The sequence below is a fragment of the Cicer arietinum genome, chromosome 4 (assembly GCF_000331145.2).
Source record: "Cicer arietinum cultivar CDC Frontier isolate Library 1 chromosome 4, Cicar.CDCFrontier_v2.0, whole genome shotgun sequence".
In the NCBI taxonomy this organism is placed as follows: domain Eukaryota; kingdom Viridiplantae; phylum Streptophyta; class Magnoliopsida; order Fabales; family Fabaceae; genus Cicer; species Cicer arietinum.
In genome coordinates this window covers 59,473,698-59,487,987 of record NC_021163.2, presented here as the reverse complement: position 1 = coordinate 59,487,987, position 14,290 = coordinate 59,473,698, and the positions used below count along the sequence as shown (strand labels likewise).

The 14,290-nt window shown below is 33.5% G+C and overlaps 1 protein-coding gene across 17 annotated transcripts in view; it reads left to right on the top strand.

The window, feature by feature from the left end:
- The first annotated feature begins 469 nt into the window (after positions 1–469).
- The window catches only part of LOC101494797 (protein arginine N-methyltransferase 1.5-like), a 27,300-nt gene continuing 13,479 nt past the window's right edge, over positions 470–14,290 (top strand). Inside the window, exons 1-12 of one of the 17 annotated variants that reach the window (XM_027334001.2) lie at positions 471–685; positions 860–923; positions 1,523–1,640; positions 2,577–2,689; positions 3,325–3,414; positions 3,502–3,576; positions 4,014–4,093; positions 4,202–4,277; positions 4,367–4,456; positions 9,166–9,214; positions 9,504–9,595; positions 9,684–9,719. In XM_027334001.2, coding sequence (XP_027189802.1) covers positions 870–923; positions 1,523–1,640; positions 2,577–2,689; positions 3,325–3,414; positions 3,502–3,576; positions 4,014–4,093; positions 4,202–4,277; positions 4,367–4,456; positions 9,166–9,214; positions 9,504–9,595; positions 9,684–9,719 — 873 coding nt within the window. In that variant the 5' untranslated portion in view covers positions 471–685; positions 860–869. Of the gene's footprint in view, positions 1,005–1,522; positions 1,641–2,576; positions 2,690–3,324; positions 3,577–4,013; positions 4,094–4,188; positions 4,278–4,366; positions 4,457–9,165; positions 9,215–9,503; positions 9,596–9,683; positions 9,720–14,290 lie in introns of those variants that run through there. The other 16 variants (XM_004498549.4, XM_004498551.4, XR_012162739.1 and 13 more) reach the window with 16 other exon arrangements.

Genomic DNA, 14,290 nt, shown 5'->3' with positions numbered 1-14,290 from the left:
TTCAAATTGAAAGTGAATATTAAATATTTTTTGTTTGAAAGAAAGTAAATTATTTAATATAATGTCCTAATTAGTAGTACATGATTAAATTTATGAACTAATTTGACAATTTTTTTTATACAGAAAAAATGGTAAAGAAATTTGGACAAAAACAATTATATATATTTGGGCCTATATATGAATCAATTTGACAATTTAGCTTTACACATTTGATAAAGTGTTTAATTTTCATGCATTTTTTTATGTGATTTTTTTTACACAATACAAATTATAACCAATCAAATAAATAATTATGATAAAAAATTTAATTTATATACATATCAATATAATTTTTTTTACACTTCTAATAAATCATAACCATTTGGTGGTGAATAATATTTTACTTTTGCATTATGTGAGCTTGATTTACCAACTCAATAAAACTTTTTCCAAGAGACAATTTGAAAATTAAACCTTATTATTCATGATCTCATCGATTTATCTGAAAATACTGCAATATGATGGTTTCCTCCTTCCACGTATATGCAAAGTCCATGGTACGGTCGCTCTTAGAAGACTTTAGAAGCTTTTTCTACCAAAAAGAAAAGAAAAAGATTCTAGAAGCTGAGCTGGAATGGAAAGCGCTCTTACAACCCGTAACCGATTCAAGTAGTTTGTTGTAACTTGTAACGGTAAAAGAACGACGGTTAGTTACTCTTCGTTCCCGCTTCATTCAATCACGAGTTCGTTAGACCCTGAATCTTGAGAGTATCTCGTTCGCAATTTCACACTTTCAACTCTCTTTCTTTTCTTTCTCTGATTCTTTTCTTGTGCTCTCTCCATCTTTCGTTTTCCGTTTTTCACACATTTGCAAGTGAAGGTTTGTGAAAATGCCTCTCGGACATGCACTAGATAATAGATTTGCGCAATTGTGCGGTATAGAGGTACCGTTCTCCTTCGACGTTAAACGTGCTCTTGATATCAATGTCCGTCATGGAGACTTCGATTTCCTTTTTTGTCCTCTGGTTCGTCTTTCCATTTTATTTTTCTTCATATTCATTTGCATGAAATTTAGGTTTTAGTTGAGATGATTGATTATGCAGTTTACATTTCAATCTCATAGGATTCTGAGGTGTTTAACTTTAATTTGAAGACAAATTATGTTTTCTTCTTTAGATGTTAATGTGATTTTTATTTGTTGAAAATTTGAGTTGTTAATGTTAAGGAGTTTAATTTGCTATATATAAATTAAATCCAATGTTAAGACTATATACTTTTTTTGCTTACAAAATGTTCTGAAAAAAAGGAATGAATGAATTGAGTTTAATTTTCATGTTGTTAGTGTAAAACAAATTACACTGCATCACAATCAATCATGTCTATGACTTTAACAGCAGTTATAATAAGAGTTAAACATTTTTAATGATCCGATGATTATGATTGATTGACAGTGTAAAAGTTCTCTACACTGACGGTGTATATAAATTAAATTCGAATGAATTATACTGAATTGGAAAATGACGTTGGCCTCTTGAAATTTCAGATGTATACAGGTTATGCGCCAAACAAGGATAAAGCTCTTACCCTCAATCGACAGCTTCTGCCATATGCTGGGGTAAACACGGGCGTTACCTACGGTCAATGGGCTGGTCTTGTATTTGGTATGAGTTACTCCTTTTTTTGGTATGAATTTCAAAATTTTCATAATTTAAAATTGTTACTACTTTGATAGTTTCATGATTCATCCATTATTATTTTACTTGATAAAGATCTCTCACTCCTTGTAAACAGAGAAAATGAGAACTGTAATGAATAATGCTCATTTTACATTTCTCGGTGTGCTAGTTTGTTGTCTGTTAGTTTCTTAAAGTTATAAAGCTACTTAGGAGTTTAGATGGTATTTATTTAAGGTCTAACAAAATCACACAACTGTATCTTTGAAGTTCCACAAAAAAAATTGTATTTTAAATTTATTAGGTGTTAGATAAGAACATTTTAAATTTTATGTACTGCACAAAGGATACCATCAACATCCTTCCAGAAAAATCCTTTTGGTAGTAATCAATCTATTATGCAAATTGATGTCAACTTGATTATTTTCCTTTAATCTTGATAATATTGTAATGTTTTATTTTGTCTCAAGAATTAAACTGAATTTGTTACATTGCATGTCTTTGGGCACCATAGGTGGGATTTTATCCTAGTTTTCACATGTTTGGCTGTATTTCATAAAAATTAAGTGGAAGTGAAATAAGTTGAATTTTTGTATTGGGTTGAAAATTGAAATTGGCTTTAAACTTAATTTTAAGATAGATGTTTACAAACATGAATCATCTCTTGTTTTTTCTAGTATATTTTTGTCTTGTCAATATCCATTTTTACGGTCCACATGGTGTCAACTCTAGAGCTTGACTTTGTAACCTTAAGGACGAAGTTCAAATCCTATCACGAAGAGATAGTTTTAAAAATGGCCATTAATGCCACCATTATTAATAATAATTTCCCCTTCTTCATTTTTTTAATAAATTTTATTGAGGATGTTGCCAGATTCGATAATCCAGGTCATGCTTTTGATATGATTTATTGCATTTATTCAGCAAAAATTAGTCCCACATGGTTAGACTTGGATTCAGAAGATGAAAATGTTAGGGTGAATGCTGAAGCTATTCTGAAACAACAAATAGAATGGGCTTCCTATCTCTCTGTTAAGGTGTGATGACGGAACCAAATTGTAGTAAATTTCATATCTGTATTTTTGACCTTGGTTTTGATTACTCGTTGGAATGAGCAATTTTACACATTTATTGGTTAAGTTTGAAACCACTTCTTATCTTGCTGGAGTCATGAATGTTTCATTTTAAATTTCCTTGGAAGAAAGCATTGGACTTCTGTAATTGTTTGATTAGGACTTTGAACGTTAGAAAATTTATTTTGGGTGTAAATTACCAAATGAAAGAGGATCACTGATTCATATTTGTTTCCAGACTGCATGTAATGATATTCTGTCGTGCCAGGGTGGTCGCCCAGGAGTGAGTGAGACATAAAGTAAACTTTGAGAGAAATTGTTTTGCTTTCAGTGAGAGGACTTTTTTTTGTACAGGAAGAAAGTTATACATTGTTTTATTTTTTTTTTTAATATGAGAGACCTTTATTATTATTAGATTAGATAAAAAAGAAATTAGGCGGTAATACTTAGTTAACTTCTGTTGAGGTCTAAAGTCATTGCTTTATAGACATAAGCCTTGATCCGGCCATGTGTCATGCTTTATAGTCACCAACGAATACAATTCTTCGTTTATTGGGAGCTGCATAACGTTTTCCTAATTTTTTTTTATTGTTCTGCAGCATTGCGTTCTTCCAACTCCTGATGGAAATTCTTGTGCTAACTATGCTAAGTGTGTGAATCAAATCTTACAGGGCCTTAAGAACATGGAGGTGACACTCTTACTTCAAGTTTTATGACTGATTATTGTGCTCCACAAATGTCATTTCAACTTTCTTATACTTCTTTTTATGAGTAAGAGTGCGATGAAGTTGTTGCTTAGGATTCCAGTTGGGATGTCCAATGACGACTACCGTCCATTATCCAATGCTTTGGTGAGTAAGAGTGCTAAAATAAAGCGATAAGTGTCTTGTTAGTTGTTAGTAATTATGCTTTTTTTAATCCTTTCTTATTCTTTTCGATCTTGCTATTAGTCGAGGTTGCACATTCACATTTATTCTCAAAAGGGGAATTCTTGCTATATTTTCATAATTAACTTATATTCTTCCTGAAACTACATTCTTCTGAATGAAAAACACCTTTGCTGTCGTAAAGTGAAAGCTATTGAATAATGTTTTTTATAATCTGATATTCAACATGACATGACACTAATGATTCATACGGTGTTCATCTGGGTCTATTCCGTTGATTTTCATCTGAGTATCCAATGGTGGACGGTCTTGAAGATTTAAGCATTTGACACTAATGATTCAACATTAATTTGCTTTTTCTCTAGTTTATTTCCAGCCACTCCTCTAATCCTGATTTCTAGGTTGATTCATGGGAAACATGGAATTCCTTCCGTATGCTCTGTGATCATCATAGTCAGTTGGTGGTCGCCCTTGATATTAAGTAAGTGCTTTGGAGTTTTATTCCTCAAATCTCCTTGCTCAAAATTTTCAATAATGTGTCAATTCTAGTTTGATTTCCTCAAGCATGAACATTAGTTCTTGTTATCAGGAGAGTCCTGCCTCCAGAGAACTCACTAAAACGCTGGTTTGGGGAGCCAGTCACTGCTGCAATATTAGATACAGAAGTAAGGACATCTTTTTATTTACATGTTCAGTAACAAGGATGCTACAGCTGATTCTTAACTAGTAATGATTTTTAATGAATTTATGCAAGATCTTTTTAACTAAGGCCCGTGGTAATACTTTATACCTTCCAAAGCGTCATCAGAAGTTAATTGCTGACTTGTTTCACCTTGATACACGGGTAAACATCCAAATTCTTGAAGAACTTTATAATTGTCAAAATCTGTTTTGTTTTATTATTAAAAATATCCCTGAAGTATATGATTCGGTTGAATATCAGTACTAATAGAGATTTAGTTATATAGTAATCTAGTATATATATTTGAAGTATTGTCAACAAATATATTTTACCCTAATTCTTAAGATGCAGAGCTCTTGGTTTAAGGTTCGCTTCCGCATAAACCCTAGCCGTCTATATTGCGGTAAACTTTAGCCACTGTCATTGTGGCCTGTGCTGCCTTCATTGCAGTCTGTTTGCCGCCTTCATTGTCCCAAAACCACCCATCACTGCCGTGAGCACAACTTTCGACATCTCTCACCACTGCTGGTGATTGTTGACCACCATACATTGACCATATCGCACCACCGCCTACACCATCAGACTCGCCTCAAAGAAATCAGCCAAACCCCAGAAAATCACCGCCATTCGAAGCCTGATCCGCTGCCACTGCTCCGGCGACTCTGCCGCACGTGTAACCCACGTGCTGCCCTCCAATCAGCTGTTTGCCACGTTTTTTTTGCAGATTGTAAATCGGAGATTCGTTGTCTGCTTTTGGTGGTTACTTTTCAGATCGGAGCATTTCGGTCCGCGGGTCGTTTGAAGCGCACCTTTTTCGATTAGATACTTGCTCTTTTTTGTTTTTCATCCATGGCGGGAGAAGGAGTAGTGATTAATATTGAAACCGAGAATGATACGGGAAATAAAAAATTTCAAGTGGTTATGGGATGAAGAGGATATGTGTTTCTGCAATCTGATAATACCAAAAATCTGAAGTCACATATATGTTTCTACAATTATTCTCTATGATAGTAAATCAGTTTGGAGTAAGTATTAAGAGGATTAGGTATGATAATACCAGAGATTACTTTAATTATGGTCTTAATTCTTTATGTCAAAAAGAGGGTATTATTCAAAAAAATGGGATCACCGGAAGAAAAAATGGGCACTAGTTAGATCAAACATGATATACAACCGAATCGTAGAATTTCTCATGGGCACTGGTGATATTCATGAATTTCTCATCTTAAACATTCTTAAAGTCCACTTCTGTTTCAAAATACGAATCGTAGAACGTTTTAATGTTGATCAAACAATAAAAAACATTAAGTACAGAGATGAGAAAAATAATTCAATAAACTCATTCATATAACTAGAAATCAAATCATAAAAATAAGGGTTTCATCTTGTAACACTCATCCCTAACAAATAGGGTTTAGTTACTCATGACAGAGATAGAAAAGATAGAGATTAGAGAAGAATTACAAGAAAGATTCATGAGTGATTCTTGATAAAATTATTCCAATGGTGTTAGAAACGGCCGTCTTTGAGTTTTTATGCTGGGGCACAAGTATCCAAACTTCACAATAGTAAAAAAGATCCTTAAAAAGTGATAAAAACGCGTTTTAATGAGTTTTGATGTGCGCCGCGCGCCTCAGGCGCAGGATTTGCGCTCCGGACACGCCGGTACAGTGTCACTAGTGCGGAAATGCGCCCCAGGCGCAACTGTTGCGCTTCAGGCGCACAACTTCTTCTGGTTGACGTTTTCTGTATTTTTCTCCTCTTTTGAGTCTGAATTTGGCTTCGATGTCTTCATGAAAGTTGTAGCTATGAATCTTAGCTTTCATTTGCACTTGGTTTGACTCCAATTAGACATCTACAACTCCAGATATGGCTGAAATACTCCACATAGTTCATGTTGATTTCTCACCAAAATTCAGCACTGCACTAAAACAAAGTAACAACGCAAAATTACGAAAAATCTCTACTTAATCAAGGAAATAAAAAATAAACATTTCATTAAATCAAAGAACTAAAATCAACAAAATATATTAAATAACTTCTTAAATTAACTAATGAATAAAATATAAATAAGACTAAGAACAATGAAAAATATGCATATGATGAAGAGTCATCAAGCTCGTTCCTCATAAATTGTGTGCCTTCTAGTGTCCTTGCCTTCAAAACTCTTATGGAGGCCTTATCCTAGTTATACCTTAATGTGTCCACCTCTAGTAATCTTACTCCTACAATATTTGGGTGTGCGTCGTTTGTCCATATCCATAGTGATAATAGAAAAAAACTTGATCATAGAGTCTTAAAATGTATCTTTATCGGGTACTCTTCCACCCAAAAAAGCTACAAATGTTATCATCCACCATCCCAAAAATTATGTCTCTAGCGATGTCACCTTCCATGAACTCGAAAATTACTTTGGTAAAACTCATTTTCAGTGGGAGAATTCAAGTAAGGAAGATGAGTCTCTTCTACTTCATGAGTTGATTCTAGAACCAAAAATTAAGATTAAAATTGATTCTAAGAAAGATGGAAATGATGATGCTAATGTAAGATATGAGAATAATCTGGTATATACAAGAAGAATAAAGGCCATTCCTGAATCTATTCACATCTTAGAGTCCAATCAGACTTTACATGAGGTAACTTTCCTTGATGCTTCAAACTCTAGTGATCCAATTTATGAATTTTTCCATGCACTAGAATCAGAAACAGACACGTCACCATCTTATGATGACCTCCATAATCCCATTTTCCCTTAGGAAGAATACTAGAGCATGTACCAACAAGCCACTCTACCCTCTATCAAACTACCTATGCTTTGAACAATTCTCATATACCCATAAAGCTTTCTTCAAAAGCTTGAACACTACCACTATACCTACCTCTCTATCTGCAGCATTATTTGACATGAAATGGAAACAAGCCTTGAACTTGGAAATAGAAGCACTAGATAAGAATTTTACTTAGGATTTGGTCCCTCTTGCAAATGGAAAGAAACCTATAGGATACAATTGAGTACATTTTAAAGTACAAGGCTAATGAGTCTATTGAGAGGTATAAGACAAGGTTGATAGCTAAAGGATTTACTCATACGTATGGAGTGAATTACTTGGAAACATTTGCTCCAATTGCAAAAACGAATACTTTTAGGGTGATATTATCTCTAGTAGCTAGTTATAGTTGGAACTTGCACCAATTTTATGTAAAAAATGCCTTCCTCCATGGAGATCTAGAAGAAGAGATTTATATGGACTTACGCCTTGGATACAGTGAGCATATAGCTGCCAAGACTGTTTGTAAGCTAAAGATGGTTCAATATGGGCTTAAACAATCATTACGAGTGTGGTTTGGGAGGTTTGCTAGAATCACGGTGGGTCTAGGCTTCAAACAAAGCCAAGGAAATCATACCCTCTTTATCAAACACTTTGAGTCAGGAGGAGTAACAGTGTCATTGGTATATGTGGACGACATTATAGTGACCGATGATGATGAAAAGGAGCAACAATTGTTAGGACAACACCTAGCCAAAGTATTTGAGATTGAAACCATTGAAAAATTGAAGTATTTCTTGGGAATTAAAGTGGCTCACTCTAAGAAAGAGATTTTCATATCTCAACAAAAATATGTCACAAATCATATGTAGGAAACATACAAGACAACATGCAACTCAACGAGTACATCAATCAATCCAAATTTAAAGTTGGGAAATGCAGAAGAAGACCTTGTAGTTGACAAGGAATGTACCAAAGATTAGTTGGAAGACTCATATATCTGTCGCATACTAGACTTGATGCTGCCTTTACTGTAAGCCTAGTCATTCAATTCATGCACCAACCAAAGGAGGTACACTTGCAAGCTGCACTCAGAATCGTGCAATATTTGAAAGGAACCCCTGGAAGAGGAATCTTGTTTAGACGAAATGGAAATGTGGATCTTGAAGCATATACTGATGCTGACTATGCAGGGTCAATTGTAGATAGAAGGTCAACCACGGGATGTTGCACTTTCCTTTGTGGGAATCTTGTGATTTGGAAGAGTAAGAAACAAAGTATGGTATCTAGATCCAGTTCTGAAGCATAATTTAGGGTAATGACACAAGGGATATGCGAGTTACTATAATTGAAGATCATTTTGGAAGACCTAAAGAGAAAGTGGGATGAACCAATGAAACTCTATTGTGATAATAAATCTGCTATTAGTATAGCACATAATCCAGTGCAACATGTCAAAATCAAGCATATTGAAGTCGACAAACATTTCATCGAAGAAAAACTCAATAGTGGCCTTAATTTGCACTCCATATATCTCCCTCCCAAGGCAACCTTGTAGATCTTCTAACTAAAGGGCTAAACAACAACTTTGAAATAATTGTATCCAAGTTGAGAATGGAGAACACCTATTCACCCGTTTGAGGGAAAATGTCAAAAATATGTTTCTGTTCTATATTTAATAATATCCCTCGAGTATAGGGATTCAGTTGTATAAGAGTATTAATAGGGATTTTGTTTTATAGTAATTTAGTATATATATCTGATATATTGTCAACATATTTCAATTCAATAAATATATTTTACCCTAGTTCTTAACCATAATATTGAGTTAATAGTAAGTTATGAATGACGAAATAAGGTGAATAATAGATTTTATGATGTAGTAATGTTGTTTGAAGAAAAAGATTTCAGAAATTCTGAAATCTTCTGATCACTATTAATCTCTTTCTGTTTTTCTTAAAAAAAGGCTGTGACTGCAAACACAACGTCCCAGTCATTCAATTCCATAGATGGCAACCACACATTTAGCATCTCATTTAAATACACTAAATTAGCTTTATCTCCTTTCCAAGGATACCGACTTTTTTTTAAACATGTATCTAGATCGTTATATCTGAAATAAAAGTTCCTACCAGTGCTCAATCCGCTGCAGGTAACCTCCTATTCTTGTCATATTCTTTTTTCTTATAAATTCAGAAGTCAATTCTTTAAATTGTAATACCAAGTGAAGTGTCATGTATATTTTTAGCCTTGTATTATGTTTTTAATTATGTAATATATATATATATATATAATTTTAAGTGCCTTTTCCTGCATTGATGTACTGTGAAAGTTGGGATTTGGTGTATGCATGTAAGATCTGAGTCTTGAATCTTCAGATTTTGATGTTTACTGTTGTTTTGTTTTATTTTGTCATTTTTTATTTTGTAAATGGATTTTAGGTTCAAAATCACAGCCTTTACTGGCATACTGGAGCCAAGTTAGTAATATATACAAACAAAGGGACCCTGTTTCTGAGCAAGAACGTTCCGAGGTATGAATCTTCACAATTCTTAAATAGAAAGGGGTTGCATTATCTGCTGTTATCTTCCTCTTGACTCTTTCCGTATGTCTTTTGCCAGTTTTATACCCGGGACATTTTACAGCCATCCTTAAGAGTATGTATTCTTTATCGGTCCTTATAGTATTCTTTTTCTTGAGATCAATGCGTGTTTTTGGCATTTGACCCACTGATATACGTCCTACGTTTCGTTTCACTCACTGATATACGTTTTAGCTTTTAAGTTTCAATGTATTAAAACTTATTGTTGAAATTATTTTGGCAAAACTGGATGATAATTTCATTAGGGCGAACACTCTTTTTATAGGACAAATACATAGTGTCAACTTTTTAAATTTAGGAGTGATATAATCAACCATAAAAAGACATGAAATAAAATAATCTTAACATCAAATAGGGATTATTCTAATAATATTGTTAGAATTTAGAAAATATGATATAATATCTATTATATTAAATTAGAATATCTTGAGTTATTTCCTAAGATCAATTTATAATCATAGAGATATCTCTCAATATTATTATGATTTATTTCTGATTTAGGATTGAGTCTATGTTTCTCTATAAATAGAGATTAGTATTGAGTCTTTTGTAATCAAGTTAGCATAAAACTATTATCAATAATATTAAAACCCTTATTATTTTCTCTTCTCATTTTCTAAAAAATCCCACAACTTCAACATGGTATCTAGAGCCTATTTCGATCCTCCTTGAATGATCCCGCCTCTATTCCGCTGTCGAGTTCCCAATAGTTAGAGAATATAATCATAGTTTCTCTTTTTCAACATTCCGACACGTTTCACTTGTTTTCCGTTCAATTCGTTACTGCCACTATTTTCGACAAGTTTTCCTATGAACAGCGTCGTCATCTCCAGATCAGGTCATGCTCGAAAGCGCGTCGCCAAAAGCCGTCATAGGCGCTGCTAATCTCTCATGCAAGTTGATCTGCCGCCGCCGTCTGCTGCTGCCTGCCGTCACTATTGGAAACATTTTTCGACACAACCACTTCCATTGTGTGCGGAATCTCTCAATCTACACAACCTAGATTTTTTTAGGTCAAAAGTTTCTCCACTCACGCTCATGTGCCTCCAAGATCCGCCGTGTTCATCTCACGCGCCGCCACCAACAGCCTCGAGTTCAGGCGCGTTTGTGTGCCTTCCGACATAACGTTTCAGTCGTCTAGATTGAGTTTTCCTTTCTTGTTCCAGATCTGTTTTAGGTTTTTTTCTTTCGAGCCACATGCATACAACTTGGCAATTTTGTCCCTGATGCACTGGCCCATCTTTGTCCTACATGTATTGGCCTTGCCTTTCTCTCCCTGAAGCATGTCTCTCTCTCCTTGAAGCAATTTCAAGTTTAAATATTTTGAGTCTTTGATATTATTGGTTTGAAGCTTTCAAATGCAGTTTTTTAGAAGGACAAACCTTGCTTTATTCAATTGCTTGCCATGAATTTCTCTCATGTTGATGATCATTCCAGATATCTGACTAGGTTGTATTTATAGCAATTTTCTCCGACCTCACCTGCATCTCTGAGTTGCCTTTCCATCTTTTTTTTATTATTTTGCGGAGCAAAACATTGTTTTCTTGTAACAAGGTAAAACTTAGTAAGCTTTAGCCTGAGGGGGAGTGTTAGAATTTAGAAAATATCTTATAATATCTATTATATTATATTAGAGTATCTTGAGTTATTTCTTAGGATCAATTTATAATCATAGAGATATCTCTCAATATTATTATGATTTATTCCTGATTTCGGATTGAGTCTATGTTTCTCTATAAATAGAGATTAGTATTGAGTCTTTTGTAATCAAGTTAACATAAAGCTATTATCAATAATATTAAAACCCTTATTATTTTCTCTTCTACTTTTCTCTAAAATCCCACAACTTCAACAAATATCTTCTACACTTTCACCTCATGTTGGTGCATAGATATCTAACATGCCCAACTTGCTTATCAAATTTTCAAAGGCCGGTCTTCTACACTTTCACCTCATGTTGGTGCATAGATGATGGTGAAACTCCCATTGAAGTTGTACTATGATAGCAAGGCCGCAATAAGTATAGCCCACAATCCTTACCAGCATGAAAAGCCTTCAAATCATAATACTTTTATGAAGTGATAAGCATTTTCAATATGCTTTGTCTTTTCATGCTGGTAAGGATTGTGGGCTATACTTATTGCGGCCTTGCTATCATAGTACAACTTCAATGGGAGTTTCACCATCATCCTTAGTTCCTTTAGGACTCTAAAAATCTATAAGCCTTCGCAAATTCCTTGGTTTGTAATTTTGCATTGAAAAAATCAAATTTGCATATCTCACATTGAAAAATAGGAAAATCACGATCAACAAATTTTGATCCAATTGTTAGGACTTACAAATATTCAAAAAATTGGGTTCTAATGAGAACACTTTTATTAAGATAACTGATAGAAAAAGAGAGAATCTCTCCAATAAGGGTTTAACCTCCCTTCACAATAGAGAATACTTTATTTACAATTACAAATATTCAAAGATGATCCTCTCTAACTCCATAAGTTCTCTATTTATACAAATAGCCTTATAACAACCTCAACTAACTATTATTATTATTATTATTAACTAATTCTACTGATCCTAAGTCCTGACAAAAAGAGTCGTGAGCAAGAAATTGTTGAAAAAAACACACAGAGAAGTTAAAAGAACACAACCAAAACACAAAAATATGAAGTGGAAACTTTAAAACCGGAGAAAAAACCATGACCTTTGTCTAATGACAACCAGAGAATAACATCATATGAAAGTCATTACAACACATAGATTTCTCTCAAACTCCCCATTCCCCCGTACACCCACACTCTCTAAAGAAAATATTTGAACTACATCTCACACAAGAGTATAACTGATGCAATTTGTAATAAAGAACTAGAGCCATATATATAGGTTTGTCCTCCATTTTCTTTTACAAAACTAAGCAATGTGAGATTATTTCTATTTTCAACATATAAAATTTCAATCAACTCTAATAGAAACGGGTACTAAAGGTATACCGTTAATAAGAAGAAGAGTGGATTTCAGTGATAGACTTTGAAACTTTCGAGTTTTCGGCATATGAAACAATTGAGGAAATGGACATGACTTTTGAAATTGAAATGCTCCAAAGTTGACCTTTGAAAGGTAACCAATGTTCAGACTGGTAATTCCAAAGACAGGAATTTGGGGAGAGAGGGTTTGATAGAAATTATAAAATACCTTCAATAAATGAATGTATTTAATTGAATGAGTTTAAATCAAAATGAATAGTGAAGCACATTTTGATATAATTGTATATAACATTAATCTTGATGCATCTTGATGACAAAATAAATGATTTTAAATTAGTGTCAAAATTTATAGATATGATAGTAATTTTCAATTCAATGGTTGATTTTAAAAAATATTTATCTGAGATGAAGTTGTTCAAAACAAATACTTCCTTAGTTTCAAATATAAGAAGTAAAAATCTAAAGGGGTGTACTAGATTAGGATTTAAAATGACTTTTTTTGTGATAAAATAATATTGTGATATTTAATCAAGACTTTAATGTAATTTTAATAAATATTGCAGCGTTCTATTAGTACAATCAAGATTCTGTAAATCGGGTGTTCTCCTTAAGCAATACATCAAATTATTATGTTTATATTAATTGATTAGATTTTAGTTCGTTTCTAAATTATTATTTGTAATTCAAAGAATAATTCCAAGAATAGTACAGTACTCTAGGACATTAAAATTACATTAGAACTGTGCAATTATGCATCGTATTGTTGAATAATATCTCTATAAGTGTTGAATTTTTTTTATTGTTAAATAGGATGTGAAATATGCAAATTAGATATTAAATACTAATTGTTGATATGCACACTATATTAAAAATTATTTACTATAACCCAAAAATATGTATATCATAAAGTCTGTTTTGAATAAGAGAAAATGAGAGAGACATATGGTGAAACCGTGTGTCTGAACTACACAACGGAGTCTGTTTTATATAGGCTCAAGGCAATAAATACAAAAATAAATATGGGAGATATTATCCCTATTTACATGATATGTAATAAATATAAATATATTTTCAACACTCCCCCTCAAGCTGGAGCATATAAATCATATGCACCAAGCTTGTTACATATATAACTGATTCGAGGACCTCTTAGAGACTTAGTGAATACATCTGCCAATTGATCATTGGAATTAACAAAACTAGTGGTGATGTCGCCTGATTCGATCTTCTCCCTTACAAAGTGACAATCTATCTCAATATGCTTGGTCCTCTCATGAAAAACTGGATTAGAGGCAATGTGCAATGCTGCTTGATTATCACATATTAATGTCATTTGTGTTGCCTCTTCAAATTGAAGCTCTTTGAGTAACTGTTTCAACCAAATGAGCTCACAGGTCACTAATGCCATAGCCCTGTATTCAGCTTCAGCGCTAGATCTTGCAACTACACTTTGTTTCTTACTCTTCCAAGATATTAAGTTTCCTCCAACAAGTACACAATACCCAGAAGTGGATCGCCTATCAATGGGTGAGCCTGCCCAATCGACATCTGAATAACCAACTATCTGAGTATGTCCTCTGTTTTCATAAATTAGACCTTTTCCTAGAGCACCTTTAATGTATTTCAAGATTCGTATCACAAT